General features: G+C 53.6%; 2 protein-coding genes across 5 annotated transcripts in view; both read left to right on the forward strand.

The window, feature by feature from the left end:
• ANPEP (alanyl aminopeptidase, membrane) overlaps positions 1-4,207 on the forward strand; it is a 32,529-nt gene extending 28,322 nt beyond the window's left edge. For all 4 annotated transcript variants that reach the window (XM_061594887.1, XM_061594884.1, XM_061594885.1 and 1 more), the window contains 5 exons: positions 54-164; positions 1,202-1,369; positions 1,658-1,798; positions 1,905-1,986; positions 3,519-4,207. In XM_061594887.1, coding sequence (XP_061450871.1) covers positions 54-164; positions 1,202-1,369; positions 1,658-1,798; positions 1,905-1,986; positions 3,519-3,671 — 655 coding nt within the window. In that variant the 3' untranslated portion in view covers positions 3,672-4,207. The remainder of the gene's footprint in view (positions 1-53; positions 165-1,201; positions 1,370-1,657; positions 1,799-1,904; positions 1,987-3,518) is intronic.
• A 12,001-nt stretch (positions 4,208-16,208) lies between these two features.
• Positions 16,209-18,512, forward strand: LOC133369983 (mesoderm posterior protein 1-like). Its single transcript, XM_061595837.1, has 2 exons — positions 16,209-17,099; positions 17,718-18,512. Exons 1-2 carry the CDS (start codon positions 16,209-16,211, stop codon positions 17,778-17,780), a joined length of 954 nt encoding a protein of 317 aa, XP_061451821.1. The 3' UTR covers positions 17,781-18,512.
• The last annotated feature ends 5,869 nt before the right edge of the window (positions 18,513-24,381 follow it).

Here is a 24,381-nt window from a genome sequence, read left to right on the forward strand (position 1 = left end):
TAGCAGGCTTTGGTCCCAATCCCTTTCCTAACAGGCTTTCTCTCCCTGCTCAGGTACGCTGAGATTTTTGTCATCAGCACGGCCTGCACTAATGGCATGTCGGAGTGTGAGGCTCTCGCCACAAGATTTTTCAATGCCTGGAAGGCGAACCCCAGCAAGAACATGTAAGCGCTTGGCTCCTGCCCAAAGGGTCCAGGATGGATCTGCTGTGAGCCCTCCTGCAGTGAGGAGGCTGATTCCTCAATTGGGTGGTAGCACGGCTTCCATTTTCATTTCAAAGTGGGCTCCTTCTGGGAGGAAGGGTGGGATATAAATTTAACAAATAAATGTAAAGGCTGCAACCTATGCATTTATTTTTCCTGTGAGGAACCTCCACTGAATGCAATGAGATTTACTTCCATGTAAACATGCATGAGATCTCACCGGAGAGCCAAGTTTGCTAGATCAAAGTGTAACATCCTACAAGTCAGCCCAGCATTTTTGTAGGCCAATCAGACGTTTGCATCACTGTTCATGCTTTGCAGAATGCTTTGCAGAGAAAGTGCATCCCTGCAGAATCTCAGGTCGTTTGGACACAAGAGTGATATGTGTGTCCTCAGCTATAGTTTTACAAGTTAATAATAATTTGATTTATTTAGCAAGATTTATATACCACTTAATCAAAAAATAAATAAATCCCTAAGCAGTTTACATAATAGCACAAAATATTCATTAAAAAGCGTTAAAAATAGACTTTGAAAATAGCAGACAATAACGTTATCAAAATATAGATAAAAGCAACAGTTTAAAAGAGAAATATATGTACAAATTCATGTCTAGGTAGGCTTGCACAATTGTTCAGAAGAAGGAAGAATGAGCAGAGTCACTTGATTCACAGATTTTTTGCTGTGCAGAATTTGCACAGCCCTATTTAGGCCTGGGGGAAATGCCACAGTAGCTGAGTGGGAGGTCCCGGGTTCAGTTCGCAGTGGTGCCTCCAGGTAGAGCTGGGAGAGACTCCTGCCTGAATCTTTGGAGAGCTGCTGCCCATCCGTGTAGACAATACTGAGCTAGATGGGCAAAAGGTCTGACTCAGTGTAAGGCAGCAGCCTCTTCCATCCCTTTGTCCCTCCACGCCGGGCTGCCCTGCAAGCTCTCTCCGCCCCTTGTGGCTCTGTGGGTAGTGCTGACCTCCTTCCTGATGCTTGCGTCTTGCCTTCAGCATCCCGCCCAACTTGCGCTCTTCCATCTACTGCACTGCCATTGCCACCGGTGGTGAGGAGGCCTGGGACTTTGGCTGGCAGATGTTCCAGAACGCCACTGTGGTCTCTGAGGCTGACAAGCTCCGGGCAGCTCTGGCCTGCAGCCGGGAGCCCTGGATCCTCCAGAGGTGGGTTGGCTGCCCCCATCCTCCCTGGCTCTTGGTGGCGGTGGGGAGGACAGGTGGGGCTTCGTCAGAGCTAGGGATGAGCAGGGCCCAGCCCCAGAGCCCTCATCTAGTGCCAGGGCTTAGCCCTTTGGCTTCCACCCGTGCTACTGGGAGAAGCATCCCTAAGAATTGAGAAGCACGGGGGAGGTGGGGCCGGGGAGGGGGGGAAGAGGAGAGGGGTCAGGCTGCTGCTGAAAGGCAAGGGCATGGAATGCCAGTTCAAAGACATGCTCCAAACTTGCCCCATAGATACCTTATGTATTCACTGGACTCCAGCAAGATCCGCCCGCAGGACGCCACCTCCACCATCAATAGCATTGCCCGCAACGTGGTTGGCCAGAGCTTCGTGTGGGAGTTTGTCCGGGCCAACTGGAAGAAGCTCTTTGAACAGTGAGTCTGGCGCACTGATGATGGTGGACGGGAGGGTGCACATTGGGTGGGGGTGCCCAGGTTGACCCCCCACGCTGACCCGCTTCTCCCTCTTCCCCGGCACCAGGTTTGGTGGAGGCTCTTTCTCCTTCTCTAGCCTGATCCAGACAGTGACGCAGAGATTCTCTTCAGAATATGAACTCAAACAGGTAAGGGAGGAGGATCACAATGGGGCTCAGGCGAGAGGTGGGGGGCACACAGACGAGCCAGAAGCCAGGGCGCTTCTGCCATCGGCACCAGCACTGCCAGCTGCCACCTTGGCATGTCCGGGCCTTGGTGGGGCGCTGGGAAGGATCACAAATGGGTTTACGCTGGTGGTTGTGGCTGGTGAAGACAGCCTGCCCTCAGCTTCAAGGGGCCCACCCTGTTTCCTGTGATGTTCAGGGTGTTTTTATCTGTTTTAATTATGCGTTTTAAAATGGTTGTAACTGCCCTGGGACCTCTGGGTGAAGGGCCAGGGGATACATCATCATCATCATCATCATCATCATAGTAGTAGTAACAGTAATAGTAGTAGTAGTAGTTAGCCCCCTCCCTGTGCCCCCCCCATCTTAAGGGTCCACACTGGAACTAACTTTCCTATCTCCTCCCTGTCTGGTCTTAGCAGGAAGTGCCTGTTTTATCCACTAGCTCTTCAAAGTCTCTTTCATAGGCTCTCATTTTCACTACTGCAAGGTTCTCATAGCATTTTGGCGGTGGAAGGAACCTCAAGGGTCATCTAGTCCAACTCCTCTGCTCGGTGGCAGAAACCTTGCCAAAACAGCATCCCAGACACATGGGTGTCTGCTCTCAGCTTAAATATCCTGCTCTGCCTCCACTCACTTTAATTTTAGACATGCCCACCACTGGCATGCCGCCCTTGGCAGGTTGGTCACAAGGAAATGCAGCCTTTGGGCTGGAAAAGCTTTCTCACCCCATCCCATGCCCTCTTGTGGAGATGTCTGTGGGAGGGATATTTTTAATTCCCTATGACCCCCCCCCCAGTTTGGAGTCAGTGGGGAGAACTTCCTTGTGCCTTGTCTGGGGCTGGTGTAAAATTGCACTCTCAGGGGGGGCATGGCCATGGTCTGAGAGGGGAGGGGTATGATGTGGGGAAAGTGCGCTTCCCTCCTGCCATCCCCTACTGCCTACAAGCCCCTCCCCTTTTATCATCTGCGGGGTACCCTTTGTTATTTAAAAAACTTTCCTGGCAACTATTGAGCCAGTCATGCTTTGTTCAATAAGTTTGTCAGCCTAAAGTAAATGACTGATTTTTTTTAAAAAAAGAGATGGGTGGGGACTTAAAAACACACACACACCAGGGCTGTTGAGATGAATTGCGCATTCCTCTTCCTCGCCCACATGGCCTCTTCACCGTGGTTTGCACACACTGCAGAGGTGTGGGAGTCTGGGCTGTGGACAGTCCCATGCAATCTGTGCTTGCAGAGGACGGTAGAGGAAGACCAGGGACTGCAGAGACCTCTGTGGAGGCCCCCAAAGCACTGGGCAAAGTTTTCCCTTCTCCCTCCCCCTCCCCTCTTCTCTCCCCAATTCCTTTTGGCCTTGCCCAGATTGTGAGCCGGCAGGCAGCGGGTGTGTTTATATACAGACATTGACACAGATATTTTAGTAAAATTCCACCATGATGCTGATGATGGCGATGATGACCCCTCCCCCACCCTGTGTCTCTCCCTCTCGGCAGCTGGAACAGTTCAAAGTGGACAATGCCAACGTGGGCTTTGGCTCCGGCACGCGGGCACTGGAGCAGGCGCTGGAGAAGACCAAGGCGAACATCAAATGGGTGTCTGAGAACAAGGAGCCCGTCTTGCAGTGGTTTCAGAGAGAGAGTCAGTAGGGAGGTTCATCGCTGGGCCTGTGAGGGTTTGGGGGCTCACACTGGTGCCTCCTGCAGGGGTGTGTGTGTGTGGTCTTGATGCCTTTCCGGGGGCTCTTGGGGCACCCCCTTGCTGCCAAAGCCATCTCCTCATTAACATCTCCTCCTCTCCCCCCCCCGGTGGCCCCTGAGTGCTACAAGACTTAACAGGGGCCACCTCCTGCCCTTCCTCGTTGCCCTTTGCCAGCCACCCAAGACTAGGCCTTGCTGTGTCTCTCCAGGCCTCCTCCTCAGCCTAGGGCACCTTGGGGGGCACAGCTGCTTCCTGCCTGGGGCTCCATGTCCACCCCTCCCCTCTGCTTTGCACTGCCAAAGGGCTTTTCTCTTGCACTGCCTGTTTCAGCGCCTTCTCAGGGGTCCTGGGAGGGGGGAGGGAGGCAAAAGGGGGAGGAGACGTACTCTCCCCCTGCCATGGTGACAGCCCCCCCAACCAGAAAGCTCTGAATAGTTTTGTAACCCTAACTTTGTAAATTAAAGAGTCTGAAGCTGGTCTTTAATTTCTTTGTGAGGTAGCCATGTGCCCACAGTCTTGGTGAATGTAAAGAAAAGCAGACTCTGGCGGGAGAGCGAGAGAGGTCCTAAAACAAAAACAAGCTTGGCCACAAGCAGGAGGATATAGTTTTAATACCACTTTGGGAGTACTTTTAAGTGTGCATCCTTGATGATCCTCATAACAACCCTGTGAGGTAGGGCACCCTTTTTCCCACTTCACAGATGGGGAATGGAATCTGAAGAGCAGGGGCCACTCAAAGATTACCCGGTGAGTTCATGGCTGGGCAAAGATTTGAAGAACGCAGCAGATCAAGCCCCAGACCTTGCCTGCTAAGATGAGGGTAGGTCCTCTGGAGGAGGAAGATGCCCACCATGGCCCAAGGTCTGGGAGGTCCAGAGGGGTCACCTGCTGACGGGCAGCCTCAGGCGTTGCTATCTTACTTGGACCGCGGAAGCCTCTTCGCTGCAGCCGCTTCTCCCCCAACTTGCTCATCCTTTGAGAGTCTGGCCACCCCACAGGAATCCGCAGGAAGGGTGCTGGGTGGGAAGGTCCCAGTTAGCTCTCCAGGGGTGATCCTGAGGAAAGCCAGAAGGAGAAGAAACCACCATTTGCGCATGGGAGAGCCTAGGAAGATCCAACACTCCCAATCAGGTGCTCTCATTGCTAAAAGGCGAGGCCGGGGTGATCATGGAGAGAAAAGGGAGGCGTGCTCTGCCCATGCGCAATCAACTCTCTTCTGCATTCTTTTCATATGCTCCAGAGGAAGGCCAAACAAGAAATGGATTGATTCCATAAAGCAAGCCACAGACCTGAACATACAATATCTGGACAGGGCAGTTCATGACAGATGCTCTTGGAGGTCGCTGATTCATAGGGCCGCCATGCAACAACAAGCAAGTCCTGGCTCAAATGGAGTTCCGGGTCTGCCCCTGAAGGCAGTGAGACCCAATTCGCCTTCCAGTATTTATTTATTCATAATATTTCTTGCCTGCCCTTTCACCATAAGTCCCCAGGGATGGTTGCAACACTACAACATGCAGTTATACAGGTATAGAAACAGGTAAAAAAACCCAACTGCCATTATAAAAATGAGTGAAACTGTTCCACACGGAATAGGACAGCAGTTAAAACACTGCCTGAGTCAGAAGGGTTTAGCAGCCTTCTGCTTCCCATTAGTGGGGAACCTGTGCCAGATGCCCACTCCGTCAGGGCTTAGGGAACCCCACAGGCGGCTCACCGACATGGGGGGCTGCCTGTCGGGTGCCCCAAAGAACCTTTCCCCCCACAAGGGTAGCTGTTCTCTTGGCAGGTGCAAGGAAGCCAGCCTTCACCAACTGGTGCCCTCCAGATGTTTTGGACTACAACTCCCATTAGCCCCATCATTATACTGTTATGCTGGTTGGGGCTGATGGGATTTGTCATCCAAAACCTCTGGAGGGCACCAGGCTGGGGAAGATTTGCTGTTTGTGTCACATCCAGAAGCCTGTTTTGAACGGGGAGGGGCCGTGTGAAGTGATTGTCTGGAAGAGACAGTCATTCAGCATGATATTTTTTAAAAAATACATCCCAGCAGCCTCTAGGCATTAAAAGAACATTAAAACAAAATGCACAGACCAGCAGTTACAAAAATCAATAAAACAAATAAATATAACTGCAGAAACAGAGGGGAAAAACAGCAATCCTCAGTTGTGGGCAAGTGTGTTTATCACAGTCAATGTGTGAAAATGAGAGATCTCCCAAAGTGAGCCTGCTTTGAGGCACTTGCTTTTTGAAGATTAAGCACTGGAGGTCCCCAGGGCACCCGCCCACCCACCCCTTGCATCCCTGGCCAGTTCTTCCATAAAGGCTGCTCCCCGGCTGTCATGAGACAGGTCGGGGGGTGAGGTGAGGCTGCTGCACATGGGTTTGGCAAGTATCCACAGAGCTCCTCCTGCAGACAGGTGTGTTTAAAACCTGATATGGAGCAATGGGCAGTTTAGGACCCGTAGGGATGGAGATGTCCTGGCATGTGGAACTGCTCAAGGAGAGGCAGCCACAGGCAGGAGGACCCTGGTTGAGGGGGGACTGGGGGGGGAGAGGGGCCGTGCAGTACATACCATGCAGGCAGGTGTCTCTTCCAGGCTCCAGGCCAGCCCCTCCCAGGTGAAGGCACCTGTCGTTTGCTCCCCAGGCAGGACAGCTACAGGTGTGTCTCGGGGCAATTCCCTGAGGGGTGAAGGAGAGGCAGGAGTGCAGCACAGCTCAGGAGGGGTCTGGATTTGAAGACAGGATATTGGGGCCCCACAAGTTTCTGCTGCGGTGCCGGCAGGAGCCCCATCCTGGAGGATGGCATAAGGGGGCAGTGCCCAGGTTCTAGAATTGGGGCTCTGGACCTCCTGACCAATCTCTCCAAGGCAGGGTGGAGAGGCTGTCCAAGTCTCAGAGGCTGGCACAGTTGGTCCGTCCTGGGTGGGTGTCGCTGTTCTGGCCTGGCAGCAGACCAGCCCTGCTGAGTACAGGTGGCAGTGAGGCCATGCCAAGGCCGCTCTCTTCTGTGCCAGTGCCTCTTCACTGAGGCCCAGCAGCTTGGAGAGGTGGGCGATGTAGCAGATGGCAAGGCGCAGTGTCTCGATCTTGGTCAGGCTTTGCCCGGTGGGTGCCACAGAGGCGGGCAGGTAGCGGCGCAGCGTGCGCAGGGCTTGGGCCAGGCGCCGCATGCGGTGCTTCTCGCGCTGGCTGGCGCTCTGGCGCTGGCTGCTGACAGCAATACCTTGCACCCTCTGGCTGGCTGGCCCAAGGGGCGCCCTGGGCTTTGGGAGCAAGCGCTGGCCATCCTGTGGGGCAAGGCTGTCCCTGCAGGCTGCTGAGAGGCTGTATCCTGTGGATGGGCTGTGAGTGCCAGCAGAGGAGCTGGCCCTGCCCCATGCCATGGTCCAGGTGGGGACAAGGCGGTCCTGGCCGAGGAAGTGGGCTGCGAGCTGGAGATGCGTAGAAGGACAATGGTAGAGGTGGTCTTTATGCTGCTTTTGGAGGTGTGAAGTGGCCCCTTGGCAGGTTTGGGGAGGCGTCAAAGCCCACGGACCCCAGTCAGGGAGCTGTGGGAAAAGCGGCCCCATTTGCAGAGGTGTGACTTTTTGCTGCTCTGCTCTTAATTGTTTGCCACCTTGGGCTTGGGAAGTGTGCAAGGAGCCATTCACACAGCCCTGCGAGCTGCTAATTCCCTTTCCAGTGTCTCTGGGCTCAGCTTCCCCAGGCCATCCTGCCTGGCCCTTGAGTTGCTCTCACACTGAAGCTGGGAGGACCTTGACCTACCTCCAAGGGTGCCATCCGGCTTCCTCCCCAGGGTCTTGCCCAGCACCCAAAAGAGTGCAAGACTTGGGAGCTGGAACCCAGGACCTCTTCTCCACTGGAATACAGCACAGGGCATAGATTTCTGTCCCTGGGAAGGTTCCAGGAATCTGTAGGGAGGCAGGGTGGCTGTTACACCTGGGATTCTTAAGTCAGACTTCCCCACCCTGGTGTCCTCTAGATGTTTTGGACATTATAACTCCCACCAGCCTTAGCTGTTATGGAATATGAGTAGGGTAACTTGGCAGTCTGAGATGTGTGTCCCAGTGTGTGTTTTTACCTAAGAGGCAGGCTTTTACCCTGCATTTAAAGCACTGAGACTTAAGACAGCAAAATAAGAAAAGCCACTTTATTTATAGAAATACATAGTAGATAGCAAAGGTATACCTAATTCTAACTAACTAAGTTGGAGGCCCAATGCCCAGACGTGGGAGTTGCCCTCATGGCTCAGGAGGGCAAACAAAGAGAAAGATGTCTCCTATCTCCTCCTATGGTCAAAGAAGATGACAAAGGAAGGAGGGGCAGATAAGCTTCCCTGAGTATATCAGTTGACAACGGAAGGAGGTTAGGCAGAGAACAGCACAGGTAAAGGTAGGCCAGCCTAGCCAGCTGGAGGACCCTCGCTCTATCTTCCTTCTGGAACACAAACAAAAGAACCCAAACAGGAGTTGCTCTTGCCCCACTTCCAACATTAGCCAACCTGACCCTGCTGCCTGGGGCTGATGGGAGCTATAGTCTAAAACATTTCGGGGGCACCAGGTTGGGAAGAGCTGCTCTGGATGGACTTTCCACATAGCTCCAGACTGGGGATGAAGAGGCTTGATCTGTAGTCCAGGCAGAAGTTGGCCTGCAATCCAGTGAATATGGCATAGAATGACAGCCCCATAACCTCAGTGGGGATGGGGATGTGGAAGCCCTTTGAGGAGGATGGTTTTTGGGAGGATTTTTGCCTCTGGCACAGGAGGGGCCTTCCAAACTCCCACTGGCCCTCTCAATGGCAGGTCTTGCTAGCCAAACCATGGCCTGCCAGGTCTTTTGCCCTGGGCAGGAAAAGGAGCCATTGCATCTGAGAAAGCAGGCTCTCCTTTCATAGCAGTTTTAGGCTACAGCAGAGGCGAGGAACCACTCTCTAACCTCTGAGCTGCTGGAAATGCAAATGTTCATAGAAGATGGTGTGTCATCTTAAGGGGTCTCTGGAGGTCATCCAGCTGGAAAAGCTTGTTCAAATAAAAATGTCTCCAGTTGTTTCCAGAAAGTGCAGATAGTGGGCACCTGCCGTATCTCGACAGGGATGCTGTTCCACAGAACAGGAGCAGCCACACTGAAAGTCCTGCTCTCTGTTACTGTGGAGCAGGCTTTGGAACTTGCAGGAGAAGCTCTCTCGCTGACCGCAGTGACCGCCTGGGTGCCAAAGGGTTAAGGCAGTCTTTCAGGTAACCTGGCCCTGAGCTGCAGAGGACTTTATATGTTAGTACCAAAACCTTGAAATTGGCCCAGTAAATGTATGGTTGGAGCCATTTTGTCCTTATAACAATTCTTTTTATCCCCGTGAGTCCTCTGCTGGGGGAGGGGACACAGAGGGTGTTGTGGACCCAACTCCTGTCCCATACCCATCTCAAGTCTCACCCCCTCTGTGGCCTGTTTCCACTCCATGGTTCCACTTCGTCCAAAGATGCAAGGTGGCTGGAAAGGGGCTAGAGAGAAACGGTGCAAACCGCCAGAGATCTGGAGCTCTCCTGCATGAGGGAAAAAGTCCAAAGGAATGTAGTGCTCTGTGCAATGCAGAAGTAGCACAAGAACCTGGAAGGGATGAGGGCGGAGGGAGCCACAGAAGCGTCTTGCATTTGGTCATGTTTCCCTTTGAGGAGAGAAGGTGGGCAGCCCGAGAAGGAAAGGGTGGTTTTCTTTCTCAAGGCTGAGGGGAGCAGGCCAAGAATGGCAGGAGATCAGAAGAGCCAGCGGACAACTAGATGAGAATCCTCCTGAGCGACTTGGAACTCTGCTTAGGAAATACTTATAATATTTTAGCTGCCACTTACACTACATGCTCCTTATACTCCTCTTCTGTAGCGCTCTAGAGCAGTCTTCCCCAACCTCGTGCCCTCCTGATGTTTTGCACTGCAGGGCAGCTGGAGAAGAAGAAAACAGAAGCTTGGCTAAAGCCACCTCATGATGCCTCATTTATCCTCAGACGCAGTTTAAAGATCCAGTAAACAAACACACTTGAAGTGATGCTTTCTGCAACCACAGAGACCACTCTTTGCCACCACCACCGATACCTGCTTAAGAAGAGTGGAGGAAGCCATTCCTTCATTGCCCTTCCATTCTAAGGGGGGAGACTCAGCAACCTTTCCTTCCCTGCCCCCTCCACTGCCCACCCCAAGACCTTGGGCCCACTGTGGCTGCCTGCCCGCCTGCCCATTCCTGACTTCTCCTCCACCTCCTGTGGACTATGAGAGCTCCAGGCAGGGACTCTACCACTGCAATGTTTTATGCAGCCCTAGAGCCAGTGTGGTGTAGTGGTTAAGGTGCTGGACTATGACCAGGGAGACCAGGGTTCGAATCCCCACACAGCCATGAAGCTCACTGGGTGACCTTGGGCCAGTCACTGCCTCTCAGCCTCAGAGGAAGGCAGTGGGAAACCCCCTCTGAATACCACTTACCATTTCCATTTTAATGCAGAGAAGGGACATTCAGGAGCAAGACCTTGATGAGTTCAGAAGGCCTTGGCAGTGTTTTGATCTAGAAAAGAGGCCAGGGGACGGTCAAGGATGTGACTGAGGTTTTTCAGATCATGAGCAGCTTGCCACAGCTGATTCAGGGATGAAAAGGCCTCCAATGACTGTGGCACAGCATTGGGGCTCCCCCTTTGTCTCTCCACCTTCCAGCTCAGTGACCCCCAACCTCTGGGAAATCTGTTTGTGGGCCTGTTTCTCAGGGCAAGGAGGCAGGGTGTGAAGAAACTCCCACACTTGTCTAAATATGGGCTGGGGAAGTGTGAATATCCCCAGGCAGATTTCAATCCCCCTCTCTGGCTGGGCTTACCTGAGACTGCAGCTAATGAGATTCACGGGGGTGTGAAGAGGAGAGGAGAGGAGGGAGATCCTTGGCGAAGTGGCTGCTGCAGGGAGGAGAGCAGAGGCAGGTTGCCTTGCAATGGCCAGGCAGAGACCCAAAGCTAATACCGTCAGGAGAAGAATTTTGCAGCCGAATTGGGCCAAGGGGGCCCCATCTCGCACAGGCTCCTGTTCTCACAGAGTTCAGCCAGATGCCTCAATGGGAAGCCCACACGAGCATTGCCAACGTCCTCCCTCGCTGCTGTTCTCCCGCAATCCACCATTAGGAGGCCTGGTGCTTCTGATCATGTTGGTGGTGACGCAGCCCTCGGGAGGAGCAGCCAAGGGCAGCCCCTTCCTCCTCTTCTGGGCATTTGCCTGATACCTCTTTAAAGCTGTCCAGGCTGGTGGCCATTGCTACATCTTGTGGCAGCAGATTCTATAGCTGAAATAAGGCCCTAGGGCAGGTTACAATGATAGAATATACAATTATAAAAACAAGTAAAACTGTTCCAGGCAGAACCGAACAGCAAAAATTCAGCAAAAGTGATGGATCCCACAAAACAAAATTCCTATGCACTGTGTGAAGTTCTTCCTTTTGCCTGTCCTGAATCACCCAACTTTCAGCCTCACTGGACGACTGCATTGGGTTGTAGCATTATGAGAGAGGCCTATCCACTTCCCTACACCATTCATAATCTTATTTCCCCCATACTCTTATTACCCCTTAGTGTCGTAGTGGTTAAGGTGCTGGACTATGACCTGGGAGACCAAGGTTTGAATCCCCACACAGCCATGAAGCTCACTGGGTGACCTTGGGCCAGCCACTGCCTCTCACCCTCAGAGGAAGGCAATGGGAAACCCCCTCTGAATACCACTTACCATGAAAACCCTGTTCATAGGGTCACCATAAGTCAGGATTGACTTGAAGGCAGTCCAGTTCCATTTTCCACCCCCATAGTCACTTTTTTTTTAAAAAAAGCTGAAAATCCCTGGCTGTATGTGCTAGAGGTGCAGGTGGGAGGGAACCTGCCTTTGGGCTACTCTGGGCTCCACATCCAAGTACCTCATGTACAGGTAGCAGGCTCTCATCCACCACCAGGCGCCTGACCTACTGTAGCAGCAGCCACAATGACACACTGCAAGAACATAAGAAGAGCCTGCTGGGTCAGGCCAAAGGGGACCCATCTGGTCCTGCATATCTTGTCCTCACAGTGCACAACCAGATACCCCAATGGGAAAAGGCCCACAGGAAGCACCTGAGCGCAACAGCAGCTCTCCCCTCATGCGGTTTCCAGCAACTGGTATTCAGAAGCATACCACCTTCGACAATGGAGGCAGAGCAGAGCCATCATGGCAAGCAGCCACCGATAGTCTTATCCTCCATTAATTTCTCCAGTCCTCTTTTAAAGCCACCCAAGTTGCTGGCCATCACTGCCTCCTCTGAGAGTGAGTTCCAGAGCTTAACTATGTGTGCATGAAAAAGTCTTTTCTTTTGTCTGTTCTGAATCTTCCAACATTCAGCTTCATTGGATGTCCACAAGTTCTTGCATTATGAGAAAGAAACTTTTCTCTATCCACCTTCTCCACACCATGCATAATTTTATACACTTCTGTCATGTCTCCTCTGACCCGCCTTTTCTCTAAACTAAAAAGCTCCGAATGCTGCATCCTTTCCTCATGGGGGAGTCGCTCCATCCCCTTGATCATTCTGGTTGCCCTTGTTTGAACCTTGTCCAACTCTGCAATGCCCTTTTTGAGGTGAGGCAACCAGAGTTGTTCACGGTATTCCAAATGCAGCCTCACAATAAATTTATACAACGGCATTGTAATATCGGCAGTTTTATTTTCAGTTCCTTTCCTAATGATCCCCTTTTCACAGCTGCCTCACACGGGGTCGACATTTTCATCAAGCTGTCCACTACAACCCCAAGGTCTCGTTCCTGGTCAGTCACCGCCAGTCCAGACCCCACAAGCATAGATGTGAAATTATTATTTTTTGTCCCAACATGCATCACTTTACACTTGTTTTACATTGAATTGCATTTGCCATTTTACCACCCATTCACTCAGTTTGGAGAGAATTCTATTCCAGTGTCCACAAGGGGGGGCTCTCTGTGTCCCCCTCCCCTGCCAGTATGCAACTCTTGCCCAATGCATGTCTCTCCTGTGCGCACCAGCACCTGTCCATGTGTGAGGGTGTGTTTATCTGCAGCTCCTGTTGTCTCATCACACTTCACCCAGGTCAGTATTTTGGAAGCTGCCCTTGTTCTGGGTTCCCGTTGGACCTTCCCCGAAGTGATCTGTTTCCCAAAACTGCAGTGCTGGGTTTCCATGGCAAACTTTACACCAGGGGTGTCAGGGCCTCCTGGGCAGGGCCTGGGAAAGCTGCTGTGCCCTCCTCCCTCCCTCCCCAGCTGTTTCACACTCTGTGCTCTGGGACTCTTGTGTCCGAATGTACAGGGCACAAGGCAATGTATGCTGGGAATAGGGGGGGAGCGATTGCTCATTTTGGAAAACTTCCTGTAGTGAACCTGGGGTGGAGGCCTGCAACCGCAAGCCAACAGCTCTGAGGGAGGGAGGAGATCACACCTTCCACCTCTCTCCACTTGCCAGCTGAGGGTCCAGCTCTTGATTTAGGTAAGCCCCAAAGTGGCATTTGAATCCCACCCCCACCCCTGTGCACCAGGCACAGAATTACATCCCTGGCAATGAGGGGCTCAAACGCTCACCCTTTCCTCATGCAGGGAACCCGGGTTGTGTCACCAACCTAAGAAATCTTAGCTGACTCACTGTACAGGTTTCAATGAATGAATCAATACAGTGGCTAATGAAGAAACAGGGCTCCCCCCCACAGAAGAGGCACCCCATGTGTGTGCGTGTGTGCGTGCGTGTGTGTGTGTGTGTGTGTGTGTGTGTGTGTGTGTGTGTGTGTGTGTGTGTGTAACTGAGAACTTCCTCTTCTAAGATGGAAATTGCTATGGGCAGTTTTTGTAAACACTACCTCAGCTCAAAATAGGACTCTCTGTGTCTAAGACAACAAGAATAGATTTCAGTGCACAACAAAAAGAGGACCCTACATTGCAATGAGACACCACAGATGTGACGGAGGGAGTTGTTCCCATGGATGGGGGGCTTTGCTGTCCAAAGGAGTGTTTCCAGGGCTCCAGCTCAGCTCGGGAGGAGCTGTGCTTGCTTCAGCTCAGTCTTTCCTTCCCTCCTGGGCACCTCAAGATGTGAGTGGGTGAGCGAGCGAGGTGCAGGGACTGAGGCATGTCCCCACATGCCCTCTGGCTGGGCAGCCAGCTACTCCCCCCTCAGGAGTGTGCAGTCCTCTTCTTCCAGCCTCTGCTGGTGAGCTGGCAAGGGGGAGGGAAGGGGGGGCCCTAAGCTCATTAGAGGAAAGGTGTGAATGGCCTGCTGTGTGCATCTCCCTGCTGCAGGGGCCCCTTGGCTGACTCCTGGTGATGCCAGGTCTCAAGGCTGGGAAACTGCAACCTGGACAAGACTCAAGCCCTGATAGGGTTCGGGTTTGTTTTGGTTTATCACATTTGTACATTGGTCTCTGCACCACCACCACCATACCAAAAAAGAAGTCCCAAAGTGATTTACAACCAAGGTAAAAATGCAATACTAAATTACAAAAACATATTAAAAACAGTTTTAACAATACAATATAATTGCTGCTGCCCAAATGCCCAGGAAAACAAAAAAATGTCTTTGCCTGGTGCTAAAATGATGACAAGATTGGCACCAGGCAGGCCTCCCTGGGAAGCACATTCCATAGATGAAGCATAGAAGGCCTCATTCTGGTCACTCTCCTCTGGACCTCCCTCAGAGGCAGCACACGGAGAAGGATCTCAGAGGACAGCCTTGCGACCTGGGCAGGTTTGTATGAGGAAAGGTGGACCTTGAAGTATTAGGGGTCCCCCTCTGTAAAAGGCTTTAAAGGTCAAATCCAGCACTCTGAATTGGGCCCAGGATCAAATTGGCAGCCAAAGATTCCTCAGCCGTGGCTTCTCCTTTCTGGTCACTCTGGCTTGATCTTCACTCTTGCTTACTGTGGGGCAAAATGGCAGGACAGCCCCCTTCAACAAATGAACGCTGCAGTAGAACTCTCCAGAGCAGAGCACCTCTGGCTGGACCCCAAAAGATTTTGGGACCGGACATTGCCCTGCCTGCTCTGTGAGCAAAATGGCCCTCTTCCTAGCTCTGCCAGGGTCAAGAAAATGCCACTGCTGGGAGGTCTTTTGCTCCTGCAGAGCTATACCAGGGGCCCTTTCCACGCCCCGTCTTTTCTCCAGCCAGCTGAAGCAGGGCAGATGTTCCTCATCCCTCTGTAGGAACCTTATACTAAGTCTGACCATTCCTCCATCGAGCTCAGGACCACCTCCACTGACCGGCAGGGCCTCCCCAGGGTTGCAGACAGGGTTTTCTCTCAGCTCTACCTGGAGATGCCATTGGGGATTGCACCTGGGACCTTCTGCATGCCACGCAGGTGCTCTGCAGCTAAGCCACGCCCACGGCCCTCCCACTTTATCCTTAGAACAACCCTGTGAAGTAGGTTAGGCTGAGAAACAGTGACTGGCCCAGGGTCACCCAATGAGCTTTGTGGCTGGGCAGGGATTTGAACCTGGGTCTCCTCAGTCCTGGTCCAACACTTTAACCACTACACCACACTGGGTTGTGATCTGACAGCCCTAACACATCCGTACTGAAGACTTCTTTCAAAATCTGCATCTCTCTACCACCACCCAGAGACCCCATTTTACATCTAGATGCCGTGGAACAACGTGCTCTCCAGTCTCTGAGTGATGCAACTCCTTCTACCCAAAGGTTAATTGGCCTAGTGTAGGAAGCTCCGGGTCAGGATGCAAGCCAACCTCTCCGGAGGCCATGTGGTGGTGTGGAGCAGATTGCTGTGTAGGTGCCAGCTACTAGCAGGCACTCCCAGTGTGCAAATGGGAACTTTTGGAGGAAGTTCCCTCCTGCCTCCCTCCAGCTGAGGCCTTCTGGCTGGATTAGGCCCCTTGTAGGCCCCTGGGGAGAGAGGCTGCTGCAAGACAATGTAAGAGACTTGGGGCAGGTATGTGCCATAGGCAGGGAGCCACAGAGCTCAATGAGCAGCCTACCTTGTAAGGGTGTTGGAAGGACAAATGGCATGAAAACTGTCAAGCACTGATGCTAGTCATAAGAAGAAGTGCCAAAGTCTGCCTAACTAGCCAGAAGGGGAGCTTGCCTCATACTCTTTTGGGACAATGACTACAAGAAATGTGAATTCCAGTCCTGAGATCTGTCCCAGCCTTCACCAACCAGGCGCTCTCCAGCTAATAAGAGTTGTAGTCCAAGACATCTGGAGGGCACCAGGTTGGGGGAAGCTGATCTAGCCCTCTCTTCTTTGGCCAGCCCTGGGCACTGCCTTGGCATTTTGGCCCCTGCTATCCCCAAGAGGGTCGTGTTTTGGTGGCAGCAAGAAAGAGCCCTGTGGTCACTGCCACTCCGACTTGTGCCCCCGCCCAGCTGCACAGGGTGCCCCACTCACCCACCCCGCAGGCCCCTCAGCAAACTAGCTGAGGGCACATTTGGCTCTTTAGGACGAGCGGCCGGGTGTGCCAGCCCGGCATGGAGCCAACAGTGTCCAAAGAGTACACCCCCCAGCCCGCCAGGGGGACTGTTCAAAGGGCCCCTGCCCCCTCTCTCCGCTTTGATGTGCGGACGGGCCTTGCAGAGGTGCCACTTCACACCTCTGCCCTGCTCAGCATAAAGGCCGGCTGCCCTCGGCTCCCTCACAGAGCTGGCCCGGCTGCAGTCATGGCGCACGGCTACCCTGCTGTCCCGCGTGTGAGCCCGGCGGTTCTGGAGCTGCCCTCCTTCTGGGCAGCCCCCCAGCAGCCCCAGGCGTGGGGCTGGCCCGACGGGGAGGGCCCGGCCTCCAGCAGCGCCTCCTCGCCCGCCTCTTCCGCGGACTCCTCCTGCGGCGGCTGCTGCTCGCCCTCTCCCCGCCCGCTCTGCCCCTGGGGAGCGGGCCTCGGGGCCAAGAAGGGCAGCGGCCGCCGGGCTCGGCTGGGCCTCGGGCAGCGCCAGAGCGCCAGCCAGCGCGAGAAGCACCGCATGCGGCGCCTGGCCCAAGCCCTGCGCACGCTGCGCCGCTACCTGCCCGCCTCCGTGGCGCCCGCCGGGCAGAGCCTGACCAAGATCGAGACGCTGCGCCTCGCCATCCGCTACATCGCCCACCTCTCCGAGCTGCTGGGCCTCCGGCAGGAGGAAGCCGCCCTGGCGCTCCCCCGCCGCCCGCCGGGGTCCGCCTGCTGCCCGCCCACCGCACCCGCCTGGCCCCAAGACGCCGGCGGCGCTTCCTCCTGCTGCCCGGCCTCGACGACGGCCCCGGAGGCGGCCTCGTGGCCGGGCGCCCCGTGGAGCCCCGGAGCGGCGGGGGAGCCCACGGAGCCCCCCGCGGCGGGAGAGGCGCTGCAACTGATGGCGGAGCTCGCGGGCCTGGGCCTTTCCCCACAGGTACGTGAACGGCACCTCCACGTGTCCGTCTGGCGCGGACTGGCAGCGGCATTCCTGGCAGGGCAGCATCCACCGTGGGGCTTTCTGTATGCAAGGGCGGAGGCAGGTGCTCTGCCCCTGGGCTCCGAGGCCCCCGCGCCCGCCCCACGGTCGACTTCTCCCCTCTCTCCTCCAGCTGCCAGCTTCCCACTGGGGGCCGCTCTTCTGCTCTCCGGGTGGGTTGAAGGGAAGGGCGTAGCGCGACGGGAAAGCGCCTGCTATGCAGGCAGAAGGGCCCAGCTTCAGGCATCTCCAGAAAGGCTGGGAAAGACTCCTGCCTGGGCCGCTGCCAGTCAGTGCAGGAAGTACTGGGCCAAATGGACCACTGGTCAGACTCGGTGCAATGCAGTTTCCGGCGTTGCTAAGGCAGGGACCGGCGGGGACGCTCCTTGCGCTTCAGCGGGCGCAGCGCGCTTCTCCCCTACAGCCCAGCGGCTTCCCCGGCCCTGGGAAGCGCAGGGCAGGCGGCAAGCCCTCGCTATCTGTGCCGCCCCAGGCCCAGCCCTGCCCGGCCTCTGGCATCGCCCTGACCTTGACTGATGCATAACCCCCCTTGCTCTGTCTCGCCTCTCTTTCCAGAGTCTCCCTGACGAGCTGGCCGAGTTCCTGGAGGGCTTCCTTCCGCTGACGTCTCAAGGCTGACCTTCGCCCCCCCACCCTTTGCCAGCCGCCCGGACTGCCATCTGGCCTGGAGAGCTCCCCTAGAGCTCAGGAGCCCAGTGGTGGCATGGAGAGGAGTCCCCCGCGCAGAAAGACCCCTGGGGTCACTGGGGCAAAGCGGCCCTTCTCCAGAGGAGTGGACTTGCTCACCCCAGTGCTTTGGCAGATGTGCCCCATGCCGAAAGATAGAGACCTGCAGGTGCATAGCTGGCTCTAAAGTGCTCTCCCTGGGATGGCCTTGAAGACAGCCTGGAAAGTTCAGGTGGCGCCTGGGTCAGAACCCCTTGGTCAAATTAGGGACGGGGAAATTGGTTGTGAGCTTGTTTTGCCTAACCTAAAGCATTTCCTTGGTGATCAGTTCGTTTCCAGGCCCAGGAAGGCTGAGCTGACAGCCTGAAGGGGGCAGCTCAGGGACCTCTTCTCTCTCCCCCCCCAACTCCTCTCCACTCTGCCCAGAGATCTGCCAAGAGGTCCTGCCCTTTTGGGACTTGAGGAAAATGCAAAGGAGGCCTTTCTCGTGGTGGCCCTTCAAGACTGGAACACCTTGCCGAGGGAGACCTGCTTCTCCTCTTCCTTTCAGAGGGAGGTGGAGGTGTTTGTATGGATGTCTTTTCAGCTCTTCTTTTTACTCTTTCTGCATCCTCGTCCTGCGCCTGTAATATTATTTTAACAGTTCTGATTGTATTACTTAATATTTTAAATATTTGGTAGCTCCTCTGATGTTTGGTTTTCAGAGAATGGTATGATGCAGATATTTGTAAATAAATAATATACTTTTCACCTTTGTTTATTAGACGTTTTAACTGGTTTTAGATTGGTGTTATATCTAACTGCTTAGAGAACCTTTGACCGTGAGGAGCAATATACAAATATTGTAAATAAATCGGATCCTGTGTGGAGGCTTAAATGGCGAGTGATTTGCCCAAGGCCATCATCCGGGGCAACCAGCTGGATGAAGGAGTCTTTCTGCCCCTCAGGGCCACATCACCCTCGAGCAGCCAGCTCCCAAACTCCCCCTCCCCCACTTGAAAATGGCTCAGGGACTTGGCAGACCCCGTCATGATTCCTCTGCCTGTGGTAGCCAATTGCAATGGAAATACAATTAAAAACCAGTCCGGATCTTTAATGTGGACATGCCTCAGACCTTGTCAATGACAGTTTGGGAGCCTCTGACCTAGAGGGAAAGTTTTCACAGCCGAAACCTGTTACTCCCAGCCAGGATGAGCCCCATCAGCTGCCCTCGCCAGTTTTGTTTGTTTATTATCAGCAGTGCAGTGACAAATTCAGACATGCAGGGTCCCTTCCTGATAGTCAAGCAACGTCCCCTCACAGCCATGCCCCCTCACTCACTCACTTGATCTCCACACTCCTCAGTTCTTCCCACATGCAACTTCTCCCACAAGAACAGATGTCCCTAGGAGCCAATCAACCTGAACGGGTCTTCTGAGTGGCTGACTCTCCTCCTTTCACTCTGATTGGCTCCAATCAGCAGGAAAGGATAAGGAAGCATGTTAGAAGACTCTTCTCAGTGCCCAACACAGTCCCCTTTCATGCTGATTGGCTCACAGGACACTGGAGACATAGGAACCCTGGTGGGACCCACTCCCAAAAAAGTAAAGGGTCTAAGCCCCCTGAGTCCCTGGAGGACTACACCCCTGTTTATTATTTAGTGTATCTGTTTCTGACCCTTCACCAAAGGGCAGAGGGCTGATGACAACACAAGAAAAACAAGTAAAGGTGGCAACCACAAAGGCGGCAAGCTGGCCAACCTCAGGCCAGCCACGGCCTTTGTGGGCCTCATGAGAACAAGGTAACTGGCCCACTGCCCGTCGGGATCCTCACATCTGAACCCAGCCCTGGGCAGGAGCGGGAGGTGTCTGGCTGCTGGTTCACCAGGGCCCTTTGCTGGCCCAGCTTCCAGAGGGTGGCCATCTCCTCCTCTCAGGGGTGTAGTCATCCAGGGTCTTGGGGGTCCTACCAGCCAGTTAGCATGAAAGAGAAGTGTGTTAGCCACCGAGGGGACTCTTCTCAGTAGCTAACACACTCCCCTTCATGCTGATTGGCTCCTAGGGGCCTCTGTTGTTGTGGGAGAAGGCATTAACAAGGGGCTCGTTTTCAATCCAGCAGCAAAAAGAGGGGGAGAGGGCATGGCTGTGACTGTCAGGAAGGGACCCCGCACTTCAGAATGTGCCGCTGCTCCTCTGCCCAGCGCTGAGTGAGAGAAGCCCAGCCTCAATAGGAGGGAGAGCGGCGAGGCAGGCAGAAACTGGAGAGGGACTTGGGCTTCACGCATTGGGAAGGCTCACCAGCAGGCGCACCCGACGGACGGACGGACGGGCGGGTAGACGCGCACTGCCAGCGCTGCAATCTCAAGGCCAGCTTCGCTCTCGACCCGCCCAAGTCCCGTCGCGGCCGGCTGGCTGGCGTCTGCTCCTTGCGGAGGAGGCGCCGGGACGTGCCTCGGAGGGGGCGGGCCAGACGCGCCTCACTGGCCCCCTGCGGCTAGTGAACCACCCGCTCGCCCGCTGCCCTACGCAGCAACTTGCTAATGGCCCGCCAGGCCTTTGGCATGCAAAGAGCTGCGTCGCCCCCGCCTCACCCAGCCTGGGTCCGCCGCCCAACCCCGCGGGCAGCCGCTGCCTTCCTTTCCCCGCCCCCTTCCCGTCCAAGAGGCGTGATTCTCATCAGCGCCGCCCGTCGGCCGCCTGAGGCTAGGACACCGGCGTGAGAGGAAGCCAGAGGCCTCAGCCGCATTTGCGAGCTGGATCAGGCCAAAGGCCCAGTCGCCTTTGGGAAGGAGGAGCTCGGCAGGGGTGTGGTTGTCCAGGGTCTCAGGGAGTCTTACAGCCCTTCCTTTTTTGGGGAGCAGGGTCCTATGTCTCCAGCATCCTACAAGCCAATCACCATGACAGGAAGTGTGTTGGCCACTGAGAAGAGTCTTCTAACATGCTTCCTTATCCTTTCCTGCTGTTTGGAGCTAATCAGCCTAAGAGGCGAGTCAGCCCCTGAGAAGACTCTTCTCTTTCATGCTGACTGGCTCCTAGGGACTCTCTTGTTGTGAGAGAAGACATTACCAAGGACCTCATTCTCAACCCAGGAAGGGGGCATGGCTGTGGCTATCACAAAGGGACCCTGCACTTCTGAATGTGCCACTACGCCACTGAGCACAGGGTGCACAGAAAAGAGCCAGTCCTCCAGGCAAGGCTGGGAGTGTCCCCTGCGGAAATCCCAGAGAGATGCTGCCAGTCCGTGTAGGCAGTACTGGCCGAGATGAACCAATAGACTCACTTGTTAAAAGACAGGGTCTTATTGAAAGAGCTTCTTAGTGATGAGGACTCAAATATTTTTTGGGAAAGGGCAGGGCTGCCAGTGGGTGGCAGAGCCCTTGCTTGGCCTGCAGAAGCCTCCGGTTCAGTCTCAGGTGTCTCCAGGTGGGGCTGGATATACCCCCTGCCTGAAACCCTGGAGGGCCACTGTCGGTCAGGGAAGAGAGTGTTGGAAGTGGAGAAGAGCAACTCCTGTTTGGGTTCTTTTGTTCCTGTTCCAGAAGGGAGATGGAGTTAGGTCCTCCAGCTGGCTAGGCTGGCCTACCTTTACCTGTGTTGTGCTCTGACTGACGACTTCCCTCAAAGACTGATTTGCTTATCTGCCCCTCCTCCTTCCTCCCTTTCCTCTCTTCTCTTCTCTGACTGTCCGGGAGAGAGGAGACACCTTTGTCTCTGCTCTCTCTCTCCTAGCCATGAGGGCAACTCCCACGCCTGGGCATTGCGCCTCCAACTTAGTTAGTTAGTTAGAACGAGGTATGCCTTTCTATCTACTATGTATTTCTATAAATAAAGTAGCTTTTCTTGTTTTACTAAGCCTTAAGTCTCAGTGAATGACCCTCCATGGCCTAGAGTGGTAAGCAGCGGTAACGCAGTCGAAGCTCTGCTCACGGCTGGAGTTCGATTCCAACGGAAGGAGGAAGTCGAATCTCCGGTAAAAGGGGTCAAGGTCCACTCAGCCTTCCATCCATCCGTGGTCAGTAAAATGAGTACCCAGCTGGGGGGTAAAGAAAGGCCGGGGAAGGAACTGGCAATCCCACCCCATATATACGGTCTGCCTAGTAAACGTTGCAACGTCACCCTAAGAGTCGGAAAAGACTCGCACTACAAGTGCGGGGACACCTTTACCTTTACCTTTAAGTCTCAGTGATCTCAATACAGGGTAAAAGCCTGCCACTTAGGTAAACGCACACGCTGGCACACACACAGCTCAGACGGCTGACGATCTCTGCTCATTTATACAAATTTACATAACACCCCCCACCATCTGAGGGCTCTGGGTTGAAGGCACAGGAACAGGAGGAGGTGCCTTATACAGAGCTGGAGCCTTGGCCTATCTAGCTCATGACTCCCTGTTATGGAAATGTGTATAAATGAGCAAAGATTGGTCTGAGCTGCGTGTGTGCCAGCATGTGCGTTTACCTAAGTGGCTGGCTTTTACCCTGCATTCAGCTCACTGAGACTTAAGAGTAAAATAAGAAAAGCTACTTTATTTATAGAAATACATAGTAGATAGGAAAGGCATACCTCGTTCTAACTATTTATTTATTTATTTATTTTATTACATTTATATACCACCCCATAGCCGAAGCTCTCTGGGCAGTTTATGGCAATTAAAAACATTAAAAACAAATATACAAATATACAAATTTTAAAGAACAAAGAACTAAGTTGGAGGCGCAATGCCTAGACATGGGTCTTGCCCTCGCGGCTCAGGAGAGAGAGCAAAGACAGAGATGTCTCCTCTCTCGGACAGTTGAAGAAGAGAAGAAGGGCAGAAGGAGGAGGGGCAGGTAAGCTTCCTTAAGCATTATCAGTCTGACAGAAGGAAGTCAGTCAGGGCACAACACAGGTAAAGGTAGGCAAGTCTATGTTGGAAGTGGGGCAAGAGCAACTCCTGTTTTGTTCTTTTGTTTAAGCTCCAGAGGGAAGATAGGGCTAGGGTCCTCCAGATGGACAGGCTTGTTTACCTTTACCTGTGATGCTCTGACTGACTTCCTTCTGTCGCTAGACTGTGACGCCTTTAGGGAAGCTTACCTGCCCCTCCTCCTTCCGCCCTTTCCACTCCTTTGTCCTCCGGATGACCAGGAGAGAGGAGACGCCCCTTTGTCTCTGCTCTCTCTCCAAGCATGGGGCTGACTCCTACACCTGGGAGTTATGCCTCCAACTTAGCTAGTTAATTAGAACTAGGTTTGCCTTTTCTATCTACTATGTATTTCTCTAAATAAAGTAGCTTTTCTTATTTTACTAAGTCTCCAGTCTCAGTGATGCTGTTGCAGGGTAAGCCTGCTTTCTTAGGCAAACACGCACACGCTGGCACACTCACATTTCAACATCTGCTGTTACTCTCTGCTGCTGTGGTGCTGCTTTTAAACGAAATTAAGCAACACAACTATACACAGTGCAACAGTCTAGCCATCTGGAGGACCCTCACTGTATCTCCCTTCTGGAACATAAACAAAAGAACACAACAGGAGTTGCTCTTGCTCCCCACACAGGGGGTGTGTGCACTGCTGCCCAGTCACCGCTACGCAGAAAACCTGGATTTCTTCTTTCTTTGGCGTGGGCAGCTGTTTGCCCTGGGAGTGAAAGAGGGACCCCGCTCCTAGTCGATGGGCACTGGCAGGGTGGGAGCTTACCTGCTAGCCCGAGTGGCCGCAGGGAGCAGCAACAGAGCCGTACTCAGCTACTGACATTTCATGGGGAGCTATTCATAAATGAAAGAAGAAAGAAAGACAGAATTTTCCCCAGTGGCCTGGAGTGGTACTTCATCGGGGCCTTGTGGGAAATGAAAGGGCCACTTCCTGGCCCAGCCTCCCATCACCGGTTAGAGAAGAAACAAACCTTGGTTGAGGGCTGTGACGATCCCACCAGCTGGCTCTACCTGTGATACTCCCACCAGGGCCACCACCTGTCAGGATCTTGGTTTTTATTTGTTCTCTCACACGCTCTAGCACGGATCTCACAAGATCCCACTGCTAGGCAGCACCACCAGTCACTCCCTGTAAACAATACTGCTAGAGACTTTGCCTTAGTCTCCCTATGGCTTGTTACTTTGTGTCTGGGTGCCCTTGCTGTTCACAACCCCCTTGTATCTTTGTCTATAAAGCATACAATCCTGGGTTGCTCTGGATACTTGACGATGTTACAATATCTCCCTTCACCGCTGCCACCATTTGATACTGTTTCCCTCAAGCCTTGGTAATTACCCTGCCCTCCCTTCTGGGCTGTGTATCCCCAGCCAAGGATCAGGCTTTAGGTAAACCAATAAAAGTATTTATTTGATAACACCAGGTAATAACAAGATTACTTTAGGAATGTTCAATAAGCATATTGCTTCATTTAGTGTCACTCTTTGTTTCCAGTCTTATATATCCTGCCTAAATACCAGCCAAATATAATCCAAACCTCCCTCAGAACTCTGCCAATCACTCCTCTCAACAACTCCCCAACAACTCCCCAACAACTCCCCAAACAACTGTCATCCTCTCATTTATACCTTCAGCCATTCAAACACTCAGCAAATAATCATCCAACAT

This window comes from Rhineura floridana, chromosome 14 (assembly GCF_030035675.1).
Source record: "Rhineura floridana isolate rRhiFlo1 chromosome 14, rRhiFlo1.hap2, whole genome shotgun sequence".
NCBI lineage: Eukaryota > Metazoa > Chordata > Lepidosauria > Squamata > Rhineuridae > Rhineura > Rhineura floridana.

What these genes read in the sequence shown, in the direction of transcription:
- LOC133369983 (XM_061595837.1), top strand. Translation starts at nt 16,209, where the DNA reads ATGGAGCCAACAGTGTCCAAAGAGTACACCCCCCAGCCCGCCAGGGGG. An exon ending in GCCTGGGCCTTTCCCCACAG is followed by an intron (nt 17,100 to 17,717) that starts GTACGTGAACGG and finishes CTCTCTTTCCAG; the next exon opens with AGTCTCCCTGACGAGCTGGC.